This window comes from Haliotis asinina, chromosome 8 (genome assembly GCF_037392515.1).
Source record: "Haliotis asinina isolate JCU_RB_2024 chromosome 8, JCU_Hal_asi_v2, whole genome shotgun sequence".
Taxonomy (NCBI): Eukaryota; Metazoa; Mollusca; class Gastropoda; order Lepetellida; family Haliotidae; genus Haliotis; species Haliotis asinina.
Window position 1 is genome coordinate 54,624,995 of NC_090287.1, and position 23,360 is coordinate 54,648,354.

Consider the following 23,360-nt stretch of genomic DNA (forward strand, 5'->3'; position numbering starts at 1 on the left):
TCATTTCAACATATACATTTCAATGATGATCTGTATTAGTGCATAACAGCATTTACGACATACATTTATATGCATTTACAATTTACACGGGCTACTAATGCACGTATGCATGCATGTACATTGTATGCATATTAGTAGACATAGAAGAAACACCAAGTGAAGAAAATAATACGAACGTATAAATGAAAATAAGTGATGATGAAATAGATATATCAAAAGTACGGGAACTGTACTTTCAATGTACATTTGTCAAAATTGGGAGATATATGGGATTAAATCATTGTTGATACAATAATAATGGATGTTCTGAGAATGCATCATCACATGGATTTCACTCAAAGCAAAGCTGTTCGTTCAGTTATCCCCTTTGTTAGGTGACTGGAGTATGACACGAAAATTTCAGATTTACAATTTTCAGTCAGTAGTGTGTGATTTGAACATTATCGGAAAAAATGGTCAACATTGATTTATCGACCTGCCTGAAAAACATCAAGATTCATAATGGCACCCAATGCACGGGTAGGAGTCTCCCACTTTGTGCACGTGCTACCCAATGCATTGTGTTTCGTGTGGTGATAACGTGAAATGATGCTGCATACACAAGATGAATGTCATTGTTACATTCCTAAATGGGTTTCTTTCTAGCAGACTTCAAAGTTCAGGTTGAACTACTTTTTTAAAGAGTATATGAAGACTAGACGGACAAACCAAACAGAGGAGCTGACCATACAGCTGCGTCAAACGCCAAAGGGACACAAATATGACCTCTTTATTCTATCGAGAAATATCAAACGTGATACATTACTTCTTTGAAGTCGAGATCACACCAACACTCAAGACCATCGCCCTCGTCTGAAATAGCATACAACATCCAAGTCCATTCTGCATCAGTTTCATTGTCAGTTTCATTGCTGTTGTGTACAAGCTACAAGCATGTATGGACAGTTCCCTTACGTTCCCTTTCACATCAACCCTTGTGCCTCAGCCCCATCTTCAGATCTATATGCTCCTTGGTATGTCGTTACTTGATCAGCATTGTCATCACAAACTCTGCAAACAGCAGAAGATGCATGTTGTCATTTTTGTTTGTTGTTTTACACCGCGCTCAGAAATAACTCAGCAATATGACAATGGTCTATAAATAGTCGAATCTGAACTAGAGTCTCTCTTGATCCGCATTTGTGTCTTGGATGGCATGACAAATTATCACCTTTCGATACCTGTATTATTTACTTTCTGTTGTTTTAAGCCATATTCATCAATATCTGAGATAAATAATGACAGTTAATAACCGAGCCTGGACAAAGTAATCCAGTGATCAACATTATGAACATTTATCAAACGATCAAATGGCACGCAGGACAACTAAGTCAGCAGGACTGACCAACCAATCCGGTTATGACAAGTATGGTTTGCCGAGGACCAGTTCGTAGGCAACTGACGGATATAGATTGTCATACAATGTGATTCAAAGTCAGTCAAAGAAACTAAATAAAGGGCATGTACTCCACCTCACGAATGTCAAAATCATTATCCCGCAACCTTAGGTACCTCCACAATCCTAAGAAAACATGTCATGCAAGATTGCCATCTTTTCTGTGAAACGATATATTTGTTTTTGGGAAACGTCCTTAAATAAATTGAACATAAATTTGGTGTCTGTAAGCTGTATTCTCCAATTAAATAAATATACAGCATGATCGTAGTTTGTCTTTTTCTCAGTCAAAGCTTTAGTTTCTTCAATTAATTGTTAATTAATGTCGAGTAGTATATTTGACCTCATGAACATCACCGTAGCTTCGATATACATCACATTCTGTCTCTTCTGTAGAGTTGATTTGTGTATAATTGTATTCCTATAAATATTTGAGCAGTAGTTGTAGCCAGGGGAATCTTGCCTCTCTTGCAATATACATAACGTCCTTCCACTCCTGCAGTTGCCATATGAAATTAAATGTGCTCCCTAAATATTTGGAACAGTATATGTAACCATGGCCACCTGGCGTACCTTCGTAATTAACCTGACCATCACCATCATGGTCGGCTTCTTTGATCATCTCATTGATGTCCTCATCAGTCAGTTTCTCCCCAAGGTTGTTCATCACCTGCTTGAGGTCGGACGCCGAGATAAACCCGTTACAGTCCTTGTCGAACACTTTGAAGGCCTCCCTCACTTCCTCCTCGGAGTCCGATCTGGAGCTCAATTTTTTCTGCATCATTGTCAGGAACTCCGGGAAATCGATGTTGCCATTTCCTGCAGGAACATAGGCACAAATTGTTAAAGGGGAGCTTCCTCTACTCACACAAAGAAAACGTTTGATATAAAATAGTCATTTCATTCGTATCGACTAAACATGTCCATGTGGATTATTAAAATTCAAGCACAACCATATGGCAATACACACACACGTACACACACACATACACACACATACACACACACACGTACACACACACACGTACACACACACACACACACACACACACACACACACACACACACACACACATACCCTAAAACATAAACACATGCTCGCGAGTGCGTGTGTGCACTGCGGTCGATGAACAGATACAACCTGAAGTCATACATTCATCTAATGCTCACCGTTCATAAGCGTGCAAACATTGGTCTGTGTTTGTGTTTGCGTGTGTGTTTGCGTGCGTGTGTGTGAGTGTGTGTGTGTGTGTGTGTGTGTGTGTGTGTGTGTGTGCATACTATAGATATGTTTTCAGCTTACTTTTATTTAGAGATGGGTAAAAACGTCAAGGTCAGTAACAGGGGACTCACCATCAGCGTCCACCTCGTTGATCATGTCCTGAAGCTCTGCCTCTGTGGGGTTCTGACCAAGTGACCTCATGACAATCCCCAGCTCAATCGTCGTGATACTGCCATCTCCATCTTTATCAAACAGTCCGAAGGCCTCCTGAAACTCTGGAATATACATATGGTTTATTGTGAAGTTTTTCACAACAGTTCAACGTTTCAATATAACGCATAAAGGTATTTACTTTGAAACATCATTGCTACCATTCGTCGTATAGATAAGAACAATCGTCTAAGGTGCTGCAATTTACTTTCTCAGAGTTACGTCCCTTTCATGGTGTAGAATGACGTGATCGTACGTTCGAATTCCAGACTGGCCCAAACTCTTTCATCAAATGCTAAAATCACTTTGAGCCGTCATACAAATATAAGCTTCAACGAATGATGCGCTGTTTAGGGGTGAGTGAGTGAGTGAGTGAGCTAGCTTAGTTTTACGCCGCACTCAGCAATTTTCCAGCTATATGGCGGCGGTCTGTAAATAATCGAGTCTGGGCCAGACAATCCAGTGACCAATAACATGAGCAGCGATCTGCGCAATTAGGAACCGATGACAAGTGTCAACCAAGTCAGCAAGTCTGCCCACCCGATCCAATTAGTCGCCTCTTACGACAAGCATAGTCGCCTTTTATGTTTTGGGGTGGAGCGAGGGGGTGGTGTGGTGTGGGGGCAGTACACAGCGGATTAGAACATCCAACCCATTGTAAATGTTCTACATGCGTGTTTGTGCTTGTAGGACTAAATTAGTTTTAACGTTTAGGCCTGTGTGTATGCATGTCTCTCTCTCAGTGTGTAAGTAGTGTGTGATGATGCATATTACATGTATGACAGGGACCAAATGTAAAAGATTAAAATGCTTTGAAACCATAATTATATGTGTAATGTACTTTACTATGTAAAGCTATACCTGCAATCTGCTCCTCTGTTAGATGTTCAGCCTGAAAAAATTTGCACACTATTTTAGAAACAGAAACATCAGTTTTTTAACAGTTTTAACATTTTTTTAGTGAAATCCACTACCAATGACGAAATGCAACTAAACATCGCAAAAAGCAAGAAACACATTTTATAACGAGGATCATCCAATGTAAACCTATTTGTTATAAAACTTCTGTTAAAATCAAAATGTTAATTTTTCAAACAAATAATAACAAAGACGATTGGTAAACACAAATCTTCTGTCTAGTTCCTTGTCACATCTGTTATTGTGAGAGACATTGTGACAGACAGTTGTATTTCAGCAATGTAAATAATGGAATCTAGACCGTACCAACACATGGTTCATATTCTGAAAGTCCTGTGTTAACAGGAAAAGCCCCTATTCACCAAATCCTACCACATGGTTTTATCTTTCGACAAACAATACTGGTAGCAAGTGTGATCCGGAATATCCACGGGTTCATAAATCAACGACAAGCACGCTAACTTACCATGATGGTGCTGCTGGAGGCCTTCAGATCACTTATATCTGTCTTAACTTCCAGTGACCTACATGAGAGAATGGCGGAAGATTGTCTATTTAAGATGACTGTGTCATTGTTATTGCTGTACAAACTAACGATAGACACCCTTTCAACCATTGAAAGGCTTCTATAGATTCTAGTAAACGACTTCTTACCCTATTGACAGGCATTTAATATCTTTACAAAGGTTTTCTTTCACATCGGATACCAGTTCGAGCGAGATGGTCGCTATGCTGCACTGACATATGTTCTCGTGAGATTATATTGTATGTACCGTTTATTTGTTGTACATTTTTATGTTGTACTCTTTGTTCTGTTCGTGAAACTGGAGAAAACAACAAATGGTTTAATAAAGGTTTCATTTATAGTTCCATTAGAAAACTGCTAACGACTAACCTAGGTCCACAATCTGGAGCCAATCTAGTTTGTTGACAGTGAAACGTTTGCAATGCAGATACAGCACTTCATTGTTGCGCTGGGGTTCAAGATACAAATAATTCGAATTAACCGAGGTTCGACATAACTGAAAAATGAAAAAAAAAATAATACAAAGGGAAGAAGCTTTTAGTTTGATGCAACCTTACGTCGAAACATCACAATTCGACACAGGTGTTTCTGAATGTTCGATCGAATCTATGTTTTTATTATCGTATGTTGAAACCTCATTCACAACACTGTTCCAAATATTACTGTTCTTTCCGCGAATAATCTTTGCTTTGAACGTTTATCATTCAGAGTTTAACTTCAATGCATAAGCATCGCTTTCAGACATGTGGAGGATATTCTACATATAACGTCATAATGCTCTCAGGTACTTTGGTCTCAGGTACTTTCCTATTTCATCCATGCTTCTTTTTATTTCATGTTTTGATTTGTTTTATAAGCTGTTTTGTGTTCTTGTCTGATATATTTTTTCTGATTGTTGTTTTTCATTTTCTGGAGGATATTTGAATTGTGTATGTTTTCAGTTAAGAATGACTTAATCACCTCATCGAGAATACATGTCGCTACACAGTCGCTACTTAATAGTGATTAATTATTACATGACTATGTTGTAACAGTTGAAGAGTTCCAAATTATGACACTTGGCGATTATAATCTGATGAGAGACTATAGTTTCAGTTACACATTTTAACAATATTCCAGACACATTACAAGAGGGAATTTGGTGTATTTTCCCGGTACCAGGTACAAGATGACACCTGGTGAATATATTCGCATGAGACAGTTTGGTGTTGGTTACTTATAGCAATATTCCAGCCATATTTCAGCAGGAAGTAGGAGGATTAATGCCAGACCATCGGTTTGACTGGCCAGCGCTTAAATTACAAGGCTGACCTCCAAGTTATTCACAGACTTTGTGTTTCGATCAGTGTAAACGTTGTAATATCAGTTATTTAATGACATAGTTGTCTAAAGATCACACAGGCCCAAACACAATGGATCGAGTGAGTGAGGTTAGTTTAGTAACTCCAGCAATATATAAAGGGCACCAGAAATGGGCTTCACACATTGTATTCATGTGGGGAATCGAACCCAGGTCTAAGTCGAACTCTTTGACCGACCCAAAACAAAAAGGAAGCAAAGGGGATTATTAAATGCAATGGTGAATGAGTAGATTATAGACAAGTTTAAACATGTCCAGTTTTAATGGGGTCGGTTAGGTAGCACAGTGGTTAAAGCGTTTTCGATACCATGCCTTGGGACGATGTGCGAGGCCCATCTGGAGTCATCTTCTATGGCACTGCTGGAATATTGCTAAAAGCGGCGTAAAACCTTATTCTCTCACTTCTGACGGCATCATTATTTATAGTGAATGAAAGAAGGGCCATTGTAAAGTTGGCCATGGAAATACTTTCTCTGACTGTCAAGAAAACAGGAACAGGACATACAATACTCGAGCCGTCGCAGCTTTAGATGATATGCAGGTTGGTTTGCTGATTTTCGCCGCACTCGACAATGTTCCTGCTATATGGCGGCATGTCTGTAAATAATCGAGTCTGGACCATACAATCCACTTATCAGCATCATGAGCATCGATCTACGCAACTGGGATACGATGACGTGTGAACCAAGTCCTGGTCACCTGATTTCGTTAGTGGACTCTTACATCATATGTACATGACATCAGTCAGTAAATATTTAATCCATTCAGTGTAACACCGACATTCGTGAAAATGACTTCGTGAGTAGTATTACTCATAGAATTTAGAAACCACATGGATCGTAGAATCAATACACTTTGGTAAGTTCCTTTATTCAGTCAGAGTTACAGAATGTAATACTGGTTAAGCATATACACTAATCAGACCAGTCTCCAGGTGTAGGCCCCAGGTCTTCACACAAGGCACTGTGTCACAGTGTTCATGATCTATGTAAATCTAGGTCCATGAAGAAACTGCTGCCTTCGTCAGTTAACAGAGTGTATTCCATGAACCCGTCCCTGGACAGCTGCTACATGGAACATCACTTATTATTGCACATCATCTTAACGAATTCTGAAATAGAGAATGTCCATAATATTGATATTGTGTTAAAAGTATTAACGTATGTTAATTCTCTAGTGCTAAATGCAAATATTTATGTATTCATAAAATGTAATGAACAAACAAATTATGTCTTTCAACGACATTTAGAAGTTGTTATAGATGACCAAGATGTTTCATCGATTTCAGTTTCTTTATTCTTTATCACATAGCATCAGGTGATCCCGAAACACAGTGTGGGAAAGAATAAAGAAGATTAAGTCCATATGATATCTTGTGCAACAAACAAGTCGTACAACCAAAGATGTATTTTCGAAATTTATTTCTACATTCCTCCGTGTTAGACATGCATTTAAACCATCAGTTTAACCTACCTTCATAATTTACTTGTCCATCACCATCAATATCAGCCTCTTTGATCATTTCATCTACTTCCTCATCCGTCAACTTCTCGCCCAAGTTTGTCATGACATGCCTCAACTCAGCTGCACTGATGAAACCGTTGCCGTCCTTGTCGAAGACCCGAAAAGCTTCCCTAAGTTCCTCATCTGAATCGTTGTTGCCCATTTTCTTGGACATCATTGTAAGGAATTCGGGGAAATCTATTGTACCGTTGCCTACGAGCAAGAGTGGAGAGTCAGACCAATTCATGCATGGCAAATCGCTTTTCCTAACAATAGTGTAAACTCGTGGTTATTATCACTTTCGCTCCAAACCGTAACAAAGATGGAATAACAGCTTTTCCTGGCTGCAAACAGATAGCGTCTGGTATTTAATGGGAAGCCGTTGAAGACTTCATTAACTAGAGAAATGATTTGTAGCGCTATCATAATACCTCAATGCACAATAATGCGATATTAATGTTCGTAACCATGCATTGTATCAAATTGTTTTTATTTGTCCCATATCATGCACCATCGAGATAAATAGACTCACCATCAGCATCTACTTCGTTGATCATGTCTTGCAACTCTGCTTCTGTAGGGTTCTGACCTAGTGACCTCATGACGGTTCCCAACTCTTTGGTTGTAATGGTGCCATCACCGTCTTTGTCGAAAAGGCTGAAGGCTTCTTTGAATTCTGCAAGTACATAGACATAAATGAGGAGCCTAAGATAGAAAGATAGTCATGGCTGCTGATCACACCGTCTCGTGGTGTAGATTTTAAATATAATAGCAAACCGGTTTATTTTGAATTCAGATTTTAAAATTTTGTGATGAAGGGCAAGGGGTTGACAACCTACCAGCTATCTGTTCTTCTGTTAACTGCACTTGTTGATCAGCCTGAATTACAAACCAAAACACACTCAATCAATCAACAGAAGCAAAAATAAACCGACATCTTCGACATCTAGAAGTCATCCCTCTTAACATGGAATATGAATTGATTGAGTCAAGGGCAGACACAGAAAACTAACATGACACCCACTCCCGAAATATACCCCAAACTAAACTCATACCATTGAAATTAAACCACAAAGGATTTTCTATACTGTGCAGCTTGCAATATGTTCCTGTGAGCTTAATGTACCCCTTTATAGTCTCCGTTTGAATGTAAGCTACAACAAAATGTCTCGAAATGTTCAAACAAACGCCAGTACACTAGTGCATACATGTGAGAAAGGGGTACAATTTGAAAAACATACTTCATAATAGCGTTTTAAAAGTACCATACATACCATTTTATATGAAGAAACCTCGATCTCCCCGGTGCTGTACCTTCCACTCCGACTGACCCGACCGATTATGTTAGAATACACCGACAAATACGGTTACCTTCACATTCAGCCAGGTGTTGAAGGGGAAGTGTGCATTGAGGAACCCAGAAAGGCTGTTGGGGAAGCCATTCTCTTCTCACTTAGCCTTACAATGGACGCGTATGCTGTTGGCAACTGGTGTCACTAGGCTCAGAAAAACAGCCTAGTTGTGTAGAAGTTGCTAACAACATTGAATAGAGACATCAATCCCTTTCACTCGTTGAAGCATGAAATGAAAGGGTTAATATTTCTGTGAGCTTTTTTATTTTAATTGATATAGACTTTCTTGGTTTGTTTATAACTAGATGCACTGTCTTATCATCTTTACCCTGATGAATATTGTTACAATTTATTGTTTTAATTTGAAATTCACAGAACGTGTTCTCTGTCTAAAGAAAGGAATGCACATACTAACATGTTTGTCTCTAAAATTATAAAGTTCAAACCAAAAGATCTAGTAACCTTGTGGGTGTATTTTATTGCACTTCTTCGTATCCATTGCAAGCATAATGTGAAAGTTGGAGAAAAGACGTACATGCCACGGCAGGCTTGAGGTCAAAACGCTCGAGCGTCCGATTCCCTTTAACTGTACAATGCGCGAAGCCCATTTCTTGAATCCAGACAAACTGCGATAATGTTGCCAAAGGCGGCGTAAAAGACTATTCACTCTTTTAAATGAAACTGATTTAAGCACGTCGTCAATGCGGCTTCACGTTTCCGTTCCTGTAACAGTCCTGTTGCTTTAAAGACTTTAATAATGAACAAAGACACCCAGTTACATGCAGGGTTTATTCTGCGAAACATCTGCAAACATACTGAACTAGAGCAAACATGGAAAGGCTATTGGCGCGCCTATATAAGACGACGATTTGCTATGTACATAGTGTTGTTCGTTTCATAACGATGTTTTCCTGATCGTCAATGTTAGCATAGCTCGGCTTTAGTACCGTTATACAGTTTCGTCTAATCTGATAGTGACGTAGCCTTAGGTGCAATCTAATGAACATCAACGCTAAAACATTCGTCACAGCAACTAATGAAATCCAACACATCGACAACAGCAACAACTGGAATCATAACATCATCATCACCATCATCATCACCAACAGCAACAAATAGTTGTTTGTGTCCCACTGTCCTTTACACGTTAGGCAATCAGTGATTTATTTTGTCATCATCATCTTGACGAATTCTGGAAAAGATCACAAATATAGAGTCTGAAGCTGTGGAAAATCAGTCAAAATAACATGTTTGGACGCCTTGTTAATTTACACATAATAAACAGTTCAATAAACAAAATCATTATTCACTATCGCATGACTATACTACCTAGAAAATGTTAAATATTATATTAAAAGCATACAGACTTCCATTTGTTTGTCATATTTTGACAGGTATATTATGTCATATATAGATGTATATATATATGTCTCATATATTGCTATGAGAGCGGCTTTTCGGTGTAGATACTAGCCTAACTTGTTCACCCATATATTGTCATCCTTTCTTAGATTCCAAATGCCTTTCAAAGAAGTTATGTCATGTCCAGTAAACTGTACTACACACTCAACTCCAACCAGTTGTGAAGTTTAGAACAATTCGTATACAAGTCACTGAAGGAGTCAAGTTACCTTCCAAATTGTCTTGTCCAATACCAGTAGTATGCGCTTCATCATATCATTTGATTCACTTAATTTAAATTTGACTGTAGAATTAATTTATCATCTTTCAGAATTCTGAAACATTAATATACACCACTTATAAGTAGTAACCTACCTTCATAATTTACTTGTCCATCACCGTCACGATCAGCTTCCCTGATCATTTCATCTACTTCCTCGTCCGTCAACTTCTCGCCCAAGTTTGTCATGACATGCCTCAACTCAGCTGCACTGATGAAACCATTGCCGTCTTTGTCGAACACTCGGAATGCTTCTCTAATTTCTTCATCACCATCACTTTCCTTCATCTTCTTGGACATCATGGCAAGGAATTCGGGGAAGTCAATTGTTCCATTGCCTGTGGTATGAATAAACATCATATGACCATAAAGATCATGGGTGACAACTTTTTCAAATTATGATACGACGCTTAGTTATGGACTATACCTGTAATTAAATCGTTTGCAAATGAAACATATCAATAAGGATATAACTCTCAGAAAAGGGCTTATTGTTTACAAATGAATTTTACATTATCCGAGGTTGACTTGATGTATTCAGTTTGAGCAATGTATGGTAAAATTATCATTTTGTCTCGACAAAAAAAAACATTGTGACTCCATATGGCTTCAACTGACAAATCATCATTTGAGAATCGATAAACTGCACATTGCAAATGTCGGTGCGTTATGAGAGACACTTATGGATGGAATAGTTAAGTGCTTGTTCAACATTACTCACGATTATGTAATAGAATCAAATTCGCTGATGTTATTAACATGTCACCATTGATTTTTCTTATTTGAAACTGTATGCTTGAACTCTCAAGCGTTTTTGCCTGCTCTTTATGCAAGGTTTGATTTATGAAATCACTCGGCAGAAAAACCTCTGTGTACCCACTTTGATGTCCTTTTCGTTGATACACCCCGATCATCACTATAGTGATTCCAAAAGACATTTTCAGGATATTGTCTATACTGTACAAGGAAGTCTCTTTCAGTGGAGTTGACTTATGATAGAAAGGCCTTTGTTGCTTGTATGTGTACTATAGTGCTAAAGTTGACTGCAAACATATATATGTGGATCTTAGCGTTAGTCTTTGAGCTAATACTCCTAAAAGACATTTTATAATTACTTAATGCCTATTTTGTTCGGTTTTAAAGCTGCATGTTGGCCTGCCGATGCAGAAAATATGGTAGCAGGTAGTGGTACAGTAACTTGTAGCAGCCTAAAAGGAGGTAGGTGTGTAGGACTTTCCAACATTGAGTGAATATGTTTTTGAGTGAATATATTTTTTCACACATTATACCAGCTTGAGGAATCGAACCGAGTTTTCTGAGTTTGGAAGGAAAACGTGAACCATTAGGTCCCCAGCTTTCCCCTTGTTAATACAAATATGTTTTCGCATGGTGTAAAGATCTGTCATCTACTCACAATCCGCATCCACCTCGCCGATCATGTCTTGTAGTTCTGCTTCAGTTGGGTTCTGCCCCAGGGACCTCATGACTGTTCCAAGTTCAGTCGTTGTGATGCTTCCGTCTCCATCCTTGTCGAAAAGACTGAAGGCCTCTTTGAATTCTGAATGATATATGGCGACATGTAGAAACAATTTTAAACATCATTTCAGATTTTACTTAAACAAATTTGATTCGCATTATTTTTTCTTTATAGTTTATATTAATTATACGTTTTTGTTTCATTGAGATGCCTGTAAAATCACATGGAACTTCTTGATAAAAACACACTTGTATGCAAAAGGAATTGCATGAACGTGCTTAGCATCTACAGAAAAAATGACTGTATTAAAGGACAATAAACTACACAATAAAAGTAATAAACATATGACATATATTAACATAATGTTTATGATATACATGTTTGAAAGACGTTTCATGTCTTCCACTTCTGATTTGTGTCAACTTATCAAGTTTGAAAAGATTCTCATACTTCTCTTTCGAATGTGAGGTCCAGTTTTTAAAAGTATTAAATGCTTAAAAGTGACTTGATTGTATTACATCATAGGTTGTCTTTAATATTAATTTCGCATAATGATGACAGGCTGCCAACACATTCCAGACGCCGCTATTCTCCGTGAGGAGTCGCCTCCCTTTGGTGTGTACTGGACGATCAAAGGTTCAAATGATCTTGTAGGTGGGTTACTCTAAGGACCTACTACAGTTTGGATTTTCTCTGACATCAAGCTGGCTAGCCTTGATATAAATGACTTTCTGTTCAAACTGGATTGCAAGTATAAGAAAATTCACTCGCAATTAATCAACGACCACTTACCTGCAATCTGTTCTTCAGTAAGTAAATCCGCGGACTGCTGAAATAATTATAATAATAATAATAATAGTTAGAATGTATGCACTTCGTCCATGTACAAGGTGAGCTAAGATTATAACCCAAGGCAACTGATCAGTGTGGACTCCAGACTTATGGTTAATCGGGTAGCCAATCAGTGCAGGGTAACAAGAGACAACCTGGAACAAAGTCAGCTGAGTTGAGACTACATGGGTTGCATGTGCTTGGTTTGTTAGGAGGAGTGAGTTATTGAAACTCTGCTTTCAAACATAACCCAAACCGACGTTGCTCAGATGACCAACTGATTTGTGACCTATGCTTTTTGTCCAGGTCTTCGTACCACCAACAGAATATCCATCTACTATGTATGTAATCGTGGAAAATATCAAATAAGCGTTAATTTCAAATTGCAACCATTGTCGCGACGAAAATCCCTCACATTCAACACTCGAATCAATACTATAGGGTGAGAGAAGGTATTTTCTTGACAACCTAATATAGTGAAAACGGTTATAACGGTTTCCCCAAAAATACACTGAAAATGAAAGGACGAAATGAACTGTGATGCCCGTATAAATAACATCACTCTCGGAGAACCATGTATGTTTCATTTTTCATTTTTAGGTAAATTAAAACACCATAGTTTCCGATTACCGGACAGATTGTGTCATAATAAGTGTGTCTTTTCTATTGCTTTAGTTGTTTACACAGTCCGTTCAATGAAAACATCTTCAAATATGTCAGTTGAGCACTCGATGGGAACAAATAACACCAGCCTTCTTACTCTGTTCTAGATTGAAATAAATTCAATGGTCTTATTTATTTACAAGTGTATCAAGTAACGATTTGACACTTACCATGATGTTTCTGGGCGGTAGCTACACTGGCGAAGCCTCAAGGAACGAAACAAAACTGGCAGTGTGATACACCGTCCTCTCGACACGTTTAACAGATTAAAACATGTGTTGAACCTTTCAATAGAAAATAGACTTTCGCTATTCAAGTGGTGCTGGTACAGTCATAGAAATTATTTTAATCCGGTCAATTGACAGTTTGAAACGTTTTTGTCAGTCTTTAAAGCCATGAATAAGAAGATTGTACCGTCGTGGAGTATTGAAATTCTATCACCCAACGACTCACTTGAGCTTACAGAATATGAATTGAAATGTTGATTCAAATACCCATTGTATATCTTAAGAATATGCTTCTATTTGCTGTTGATATGCCACACATTAAAGTGTTCTCATATTTTCAAGTGAGAGTAGCGACAGAATTCCTATTTCGATTTGTTACAGGTCCTCGTTTCTGGGAGCCACTGGACAAGGAGATACAGAGGGTCTCTCTACGGCTCAGTTCAGTTTCTTGGTTATTTATAAAATCCCTCGGCTTTAAAATTTCACTCTTACGTAACGAAAGAACTTGAAGTGGTTAAAGCACACAATCTTGTTTTATAGTCAATTTCCAAATGAAACGAGTGAAAAAAAATGTATAGTTCGATAGAGTTGAGAAGGCCCCGTGGAGTGCAAACATGTTTCAGACTGTATGTAATTGACATAAAATTCTCCAAAAGACGATAGTATTTATTTGAGGAGGATGATCATGGCTGTTATAAGTAAATGAATTCAGCAGTCTTAAATTTGTACAAGATGTTTAACATGAATCACATTTATCCATTACAAGATGTTACTCATAAGATCGTGAACAGCAAGAAGGTATGAACTTGTTGCATTCAAGAGTGCCTGTAGAAAAACTGGTGCATAATAGCTGTTATGCATTAAAATCTAACACCTTGAGACTTCATTTCAACAAATTATGTAAATACCATATGGTGCAGACATGTAGATGTTAAGCAGCAAAGGGGAAGAGTGATATATCAGCGAACTCTTGAATGTGACAATATCTGCTTCTTACATATCTGGGGTATGATTACTGTTATTTAGCAAATAGCTGGACTTTATGTTTCATCGAATTCTAATATCAACGTTTGATGCTATACCGGACCGTTGCGGCACTAAAGAACCCCTCGGGGAAGTCACACCGCAACGCTCGGGGGAGTCACGACGGCCGCCGAGTAGGAGGGCCGCCGAGGTGAGCGCGGAAGTTTGGGGCGCGAGCCTGAGTGGAGCCGCCTCTAGTGCAGATATTGGTGGTAGGCAGGCAATGATGCATCAGTGGTGAAGAGGTAGCGCGACATATGAACTAAGTCTTGTGTACAAGAATATGAGTTGTATATCCGGGGCCCGTTTCACAAAACTCTCGTAAGCCTAAGGTCTCGTAACTTTTCTCGTAGCAATGGCACCTCCTATACTGAAACATAGAAAGCAGGAATGCTACGAGGAAAGTTACGAGATCTTAGGCTTACGAGAGTTTTGTGAAACGGGCCCCAGGTGTATAATAACTGCTAGTTTATGAATAGCTGGACTTTCCACAAATTCTAATATCAACATTTGGTGCAAACATGCATCTGAACACAATACGGCAAGGACAAAGCAATGATGAAGAGTGACAAATGACATAAGTCATGTATCCAAGAATACCAGTTGCATACCTGGTGTATGATTAATGTTATTTATTAAATAGTTGGATGTTATGTTTCAACAAATGCTAACATTTGGTGTAGGCATGCAACTTATCACACTCGGGCAATTTTACACATCAATGGTAAAGAGCCACATATGAACAAAGCCTTGTAAACAGGAATATCAGTTACATATCCGTTGTATGATTACTGTAATGTATTAAATAGCTGGAGTTGTCACACTAAGGCAATTATACATCGATGGTGAAGAGCGACATTCTAAATAAGGCTATATACAGGAATATCAGTAAACATATCAGGATCTCCTTTCACAAAGCACTAAGATGATCGTAGGTCATTAAGGTAACCTAAGTGCAATGTTAAAGAAGTGAGTTATCCGTAGGTTATCCGTAGTTAAGGTTGATTTGTGAAAGGAAAGAGTATATGTTTGTAAACGTGTGTTTGGAAGATCCATTGGATCCTTTATGTCTGCAAGGGTATGTTGAAGGTGTCTTGCTACACAAACGTATATGTAACTGGCATTTCCACTGCTGTTGTTCTACGTGATAGATCAGTACCTATTAGTTGGTGATCTACATGATGGGTCCGTGTTTTGTATCTGTTGTTCGATGTGATAGGTCAGCATCTAGTACCTATTCTATGTGATGGTTCAGCATCTAGTACATGTTGTTCTATTTTATGGATCAGTATCTAGAATATGTCGTTCTAAGTGATAGGTCAGTATCTAGTATCTGTTGTTCTATGTGATAGGTCAGCATCTAGTACCTGATCTATGTGATGGATCAATATTTAGTACCTGTCCTATGTTATTGGTCAGTATCTGGTATATGTTGTTCTATGTGATGGATCAGCATCTGGTATATGTTGTTCTATGTGATGGATCAGCATCTGGTATCTGTTGATCTATGTGATGGATCAGCATCTGGTATATGTTGTTCTATGTGATGGATCAGCATCTAGTATATGTTGTTCTCTGTGATGGGTCAGTATCTAGTATCTGCTGTTCTATATAATGGGTCAGTTTCTAGTATCTACTGTTCAAAGTAATGGGGTCGTATATAGTGTTTGTTGTTCTTTCTGATGGATTAGTATTTAGTATCTGTTGATCTATGTGATGGATCAGCATCTAATATCTGTTGATCTATGTGATGGTATCTAGAGATCAATGTAATTGATCCATATCTGGTATCTGGTATATGCGAATACTCATCAAAATATCTCCTGATAAATTGGTCTTCTATTTCTTCTGTGTGAGGGCAGGGGTTGTTTGTATCCTTGTAAATGTTTTGTATCGAAACACGCGCACACACAGACACACACGCACACACGCGCGCATTCAAGAGTGGCACGTTTATTCTAAGTCAAGAATTTGCTATGATGTCTGAGCGTCAAAGATCCGTATCTTTGATTTGGGGAGGAAGAAGGTCAGTGTTAAACTTATTTACAACTATTTCAATTAGGGTCTCTGTTCCAATTTATTGTAATTAGGAGAAATATATTGAAACATAACAAACAGTATTTGAAGTCATACATTTGGTTTATTGAAACACATGCACTTGATGTAGGGCGGCGTTCTTCACAAGAACAAAGTGTCCTAAACTTCGGTAGCACCCATTTATGTTCACCAGAAAAATGTCCATTTACACTGCCATAAATCCGTTCGAATAGAATGAGCATCAGGCGGCCCCTCTGAGTCACTTAGACATCATCAACTTCACAAATTCTGAAAACAAACCCTTGTGTACATGTATATGAGTATCTGTTTTCAAACTTGCTATCAACGAAAATTGGATCTAATAAAAAACAGAATACTATATACGGCTTCTTAAAAGTTTTACTTTACTACCGTATCATTGCTATGTTTTACAGAATAAAAATAATATGCAGTAGAGAGGGTGCGGACCAGACAATCCAGTGATCAACAGCGAGAGCATCGAATTACACAAATGGGAACCGATGACGTCAGCATGGGTTCCTGGATACCAATTCTACGCGTATGCATCAATGTACAGTGAAAGTTGTCAAAACTAGCATCTCTCCAGTCCGGCAGGTTGTCAACATGAAATCATGAAATCTCTGTCCGGTCCTCGTGTTCTTTTATCATTGGCTCTACTAGACAGCCGGTTTAGACAGCTTCCACTGTGTTATGTAAATGGTCATGAAGGACCCTACCTTCGTAGTTTATTTTCCCATCCCCGTTACTATCTGCTGTCTTCATCATCTCCTCGGCCTCCTCCTCTGTCAGCTTCTCTCCCAGGTTTGTCATGACGTGCCTCAGTTCAGACGTACTGATGTAACCATTCCGGTCCTTGTCGAACACTTGGAAAGCTTCATAAAGTTCTTCTCTAGGGTTCTCATCTTTCATCCTCTTAGACATCATGTTTAGAAATTCCGGAAACTCAAGAGTGCCATTCCCTATAGAAATCGAAAACGAAATCGTTTATTTAAAGTCTTTTTATAGATCAAAAAATGTTAAGACAGTGAGCATCGTAAATATACACATTCAACAGGTAATGTTTTGACACCAGGTGCCCCAGTTTGTCGTATAAAGGATTAGGTTTATATATTATTCGTCTAATTTCATTATGCCATTTCCAACCTATGGGATCTCTTATGGCACATAATTGAACCAGATAACTCTCTAATTTTGATGTTCCTGGGCTTCCAACTTGTAAGGACAGATAAACGATTATGAATTTCCTGAGGCACAAGCGTTTCCTTAGCCACAGATCAGTCATTCTCATTACGAAAACACGTCCAAACACCTAAGTTTTATGTTGAAAGAAACTAGTCACTTACCATTTTCGTCAAGTTCAGTGATCATTTCTTGCAACTCAGCTTCCGTTGGATTCTGGCCTAATGACCTCATGACGCTGCCCAACTCTCTCGTTGTGATCATTCCGTCGTCGTCCTTGTCAAAAAGGCCAAATGCCTCTTGTATTTCTGAAATGGTGAAACAGATAGGTGGATAGACAGACAGACAGACAGACAGACAGATTCGGTCTAATTACGATTGTGCAGCTTCAAGAAACGTGATTTTCTTATATTCTGAGTAGTAATTGGCATGGTTGCCTCTTCGCAATTGCACCATGTCATCAGTTACTTGTTGTGTTCCATGCATATTCACCATTATTTACACCTGCACGCATAATGGATAATCTAATTTATTGGCTTTCAATAGATTCTCATAAGCCATTTCAGACTGACTAGTATCACAAGTTCATCTGCATAGATTCCATTGAAACAGCATAAACCGATAAAACGACATGCCACTGCACCTGCAATTTGTTCCTGTGTCAGGACGTCTGCCTGAAAAGGAATAAAATATGTTCAGAATGCAAATTCTTGGAATATTCATGCTGGTTTCCATGCAACCAGATAACGAATTATGTTACGTGTCAATAGCAGTTTATTGGTACCATTTTATTATTGTGAAAATAACCAATTGTCAGAATAACCAAATATTGTGTGGAATAGTCTTAATTTGTCTAGGAAACCCTTAATTTTGGAATAACTCTACTTACCATGGTATCTACAGGTGCTTCTCGTACAAGTGTCGTCTCAGGAATACACCATCAAAATGTCCACCTGTCTCACAGTTATACTGGCATATTCAACACTTATAATGTGATTATGAGCACATGAAGGTAGAATAGAAAACATGCAATTCATATGTTAAAAGAAGTTCAGACAGACAGTCACTCGAGACATCTTTTGTGAACACTTTGCAGGTTGAATTTGTAAAGGTGTTGGAGATCGTGAGTGTATGCTTTCAGTGCAAAGTTTTCTTTTATGGGTTTCGAATGCGTTCAACAGACAGTGCTTACATTCAGTATGTTAAACAGTGTATGTGATAGATGTTTTGTGTTGTGTGGGTCTATTACGAGTGAAGCATTGTACGCTGAACTAATGGTAATACGTGTGAACCTAGTGTGAACGTGTCTAAACATTTATTAGTGAGTCAGTTGGGTTTTACGTCGTTTTTAGCAATAAACCTGGGGACACCATAAATGACCTTCATGCAATGTACCAATGTAAGGAATTGAACCCGTGTCTTCGGCGTGCCGAACGAACGCTTTAACCACTGGGCTACACTCCCGTCCAAGAAACGTTAGCATAAGGATGTCGATGATTTTTTGGCAACCCTGTAGATTTCACATCTCAACCAAAATTGGAAGCGAACGTTATATATCAAGTTTTCGTGCCAAGAACTCTTCTTGTCAACCCAATGTCACAGTTTCAATGGTTGACCACTCAACCAACCGCCAAGTCAACCACTAACGCTTAACAACCCACCAGCAGCCACTCACTCACACTGTAATGGATGTCTCATAAAGAGAAATCCACCATATGCACACTCACTCAACCACTCACCCAACCAACCGACTACATTGCCATTGACTCAACCATACAACCATTTACTCAAACACCCCACTAATCAACCAACAACTGCCTCAACCAAATACTCACTCTAACACTTACCAACTCACTAACAATCATTCACATTGAAATGGATGTACAAGAGAATCAACATTTAGTATTGTAAGGCTATAAGAACACTTGTCTTACACAAAGGAATGGGATCCGAAATGTGCATTCACTCACGCAACCACACACTCATCCATACAACCACACAACCACCCACTTAACCCTCAAGCATACAGTTATTTACTCAACCCCAGCACCACTCAACTAACCCCTAACCCAACCACTCAAATACTCACTCCAGCGCTTAACAACCCAACAACAAGCACTCATTTACATTGAAATTCATGCAGAAAAAAACTCCCCATTTCCACTCATTCAACCACACAACCAACGAAACAACCACACAACCACTCACTTTGCCACTCAACCATACTACCATTTACTCAACTACATGACCGCTCAACCAAACACTAATCCAACCTCTTGAATACTCGCATTAACACTGAACAACCCGCCAACAATAACAATAATTACTGAAATGGACAAAACCATATGCACTCACTCAGCCTTACAGCCTCACACTTAACCATTTAACAGTTTAATCAACCTCTCAAAGTCCCAACATCTCAACCTTCCCACCACTATTTCAACCACTCAAACACTCAACCACTCAACCACCCAAATAGTAACAACAACGCAGTCTAGACTACTGTCCGACTCCCATTTTTTATGGACTTTGTGTGCGGGCGATTTGGTGCCTAAATCGGACTGGGTGGGTTCGAATCCCGGATGGATCTCATTTGGAAAAACACTAGAATTTGTAGGTTACTAAGAAAGTGTAATTCCCATTATGGCTTTCGTTACATTTGACCACTTTCTAAATGACATTGCGTGAACACTGAAGTACTCAAACTAACACTTAACAACACACCAACAACCACTCACTGAAATTGAAATGGACAAAAGAATTCATCATATGGACTAATTCAGCACTTACAGAAATTTTGCACTTTATGGCTATGAAAAAACTTGCCCACTCTGTTGTTGATACATGCATTCACTTAACCAAAAGCGTGACACTGCTTGTACCACTCCGATGATTATCCGGTATGGACAAGTTTGGACATTTTACGTTGAATCCAATTCAGTACTTTCAAAACCAACAAAGCATAGCAAGAAAATACGTATTTCAATGCGTTTATTATGATCTTCATACATGCTGAGATGACATGAGAGACATGGAATGTCATGGATATCAATGTGTCCTTTTACTGGCTGATTCCGTTTGATGAATCTACCATCTACAGGATTTCTCTAGGCCCACATGGCCTTCAGTAACACAGAGTTTATATTCTTCATCCTCTCGAATTCACTTTGACTTCATCATCTTTACAAATTCTGAAATGTAATGATACATCACATATCATATGCTCATTCTAGTAGCATAAGTTCATCATAATACCATACGTTCATGATAACATATGCTTTGGATTCACTATTGCGTTTCACGGACCAAACCATAGTAGCATATGTTCATCATAATGCCATATGTTCATCATAGTAGCATATGTTCATCATAATGCCATATGTTCATCATAGTTGCATATGTTCATCATAATGCCATATGTTCATCATAGTTGCATGTGTTCATCATAATGTCATACGTTCATCATTGTAACATATGTTCATCATAATGCCATATATTCATCATAGTAGCATATGTTCATCATAATGTCATATGTTCATCATAGTAGCATATGTTCATCATAATGTCATATGTTCGCCATAGTGGCATATGTTCATCATAATGTCATATGTTCACCATAGTAGCATATGTTCATCATAATGTCATATGTTCATCATAGTAGCATATGTTCATCATAATGCCATATGTTCATCATAGCATCATGTGTTCATTAGTTTTTGGTCAAATAAACAGCGTTTGCGATAATGTGCTATACGATCTGTGAGCGGTGTAGCCAGCAAATCTTCTGAGTGAAAATTTCACACCCTCACTCGGCAGTTACACATAATGGTGGCCATAATTTTAAAATCACTATTACGTTACACGGATGAAACCAGATTGACACAACATCTATGTTCTTTGCTTTCCTAGCCATTCGTCGAGTTCAAGTACAAGGTCAAGATGACGGTCTATATTTAGAAGATAACGCTACTCCATTTTATAAATTGGGGTCCCTTATGGTTGATATATGACCGCTAAATGTACTTTATCATTCGCCGAGAGAGAAGGTCAAGGTAAAGATGACAGTATGATCAAGAACTTTTCAAGAGTGTGAATTGCTCACCTTCGTAGTCGACCTCTCCATTCCCATCAGCATCGGCCTCGTTGATCATCTCGTCGATTTCTTCTTCAGTCCAAGTCTCGCCCATATTTACCAGAAACGTCCTGACTTCTGCCGCGCTGATGGAACCATCTCCGTCCTTGTCAAAGAGTCGGAAGGCAGCTTTGTACTCTTCTTCACTATCTTCAGCCTCCTCATCTTCCTCCTCCTCGTCTTCTTCCTCCTCCTCATTGAGCTTATATGACATCATGCTCAGAAACCGAGGAAGGTCTATTTTGCCCTTTCCTGAGAAGATTAAACGAAGCATAATTTATCAGTTAAGCGGCATCAGAGGTAATATGGTATATTTTGCATGTTCCCTGATATCCATGTCCATACTTTTGTCAATACTGGGCCACTTTTAAGTACTGTACGTCTTTTGCGATATCAACCTTATCTTGATTTGCTATTTCTGTCTCTTGCTTTACTTCTACAAATCCTGCAATGAACTTAGACAGCATTAAACATTTGATCATACAGGTTTAGATTCATTTTCTCAAACGAAATGATGATGTAATTCCCTAGTCTCACCGCTTTTGCCGCAGATGATTCGGTTTCTCGGTATTTCTTCGGCTGGTTTGATGCTGCCTTTAAGGATGCTGATGTTTAGGTAAGATCGGTAATACTATAGTGATGAATTAAAAACATAGTAAAACATTACAACAGAGTACAACATTATTATTCGTACCATCAGGATCCGCTTCACTGATCATGTCCTTAAGCTCAGCATCTGGCACCTCCAGCTTTAGTTTTGTCAATACAGCTCCCAGCGTCTCGTTTGGTATAGTTCCGTCATCGTTGTCACTGAACTCTTTGAAGGCTTTCGTCAAATCTGCGGATATGTAGAATGCAGATTATCGTACAGAGTGATTATCATACTGGCATTGCAACATATAAAAAGCATAATGTTACCACTGTAAAAGACGAGTCGTTAATATGGTAAAGAACATCAGTACATATACACCTGTGGAGAACTGAGAATATTTAATCATTAATTGCTTCATGATACCTGATACATTATTTCATCCTGTGATCTGTCATCATGCTCTCATGATATCAGTCACTGGATTACCTGGTCCAGACTAAATATATAGAGACCATTGTCATAGTGCTTAATATTACTAAATGCGATGGTAAACAGACAAACAATCATATACATCCGATATGGTCGGGATGGTACAGACGACCATACTTTAGGAAAGTGTAGGGAAATAGTTTCGTCGTCTGTATTTACAATCAGATCAATGTCATGAACAATTAAGTTGTATATGCCTGAAGGTCAGGGTCACATGTACTGGTAGTGGTACACTTGAATACGAATATGTATACCTTTATTTTCATAGAGAAACAGATAGCATATCATATCATATCCTATTCATATTAATATGACCTCAAAACGATATATTAAGATTGCATTGTAGCTCGTCATGATAATGGAGTCAATAGCGTTAACAGAATGAAGATCCGTTCTGCTTATTTAGACAATTGGTATCAAATCCATTACCTTCAAGCTGTTCCTCCGTTAGCTCGTGTTCAGATTGCTAAAACAAATGAGAA

General features: G+C 38.5%; 1 protein-coding gene across 1 annotated transcript; it reads right to left on the reverse strand.

Moving 5' to 3' along the window:
* Positions 1-1,021: 1,021 nt before the first annotated feature.
* On the reverse strand, positions 1,022-22,530 carry LOC137295295 (uncharacterized). Its single transcript, XM_067826609.1, has 18 exons — positions 22,492-22,530; positions 21,768-22,049; positions 17,830-17,973; positions 17,203-17,445; positions 16,729-16,753; positions 13,785-13,806; positions 12,477-12,513; positions 11,622-11,765; positions 10,303-10,545; positions 9,695-9,718; positions 8,449-8,543; positions 8,014-8,053; positions 7,707-7,850; positions 7,145-7,387; positions 6,759-6,782; positions 2,789-2,911; positions 2,009-2,254; positions 1,022-1,050 (listed from the first exon to the last, which is right to left on the reverse strand). The coding sequence occupies exons 1-18, from the start codon at positions 22,514-22,516 to the stop codon at positions 1,022-1,024; spliced, it is 2,133 nt and encodes a 710-aa protein (XP_067682710.1). The 5' UTR covers positions 22,517-22,530.
* Positions 22,531-23,360: the final 830 nt, after the last annotated feature.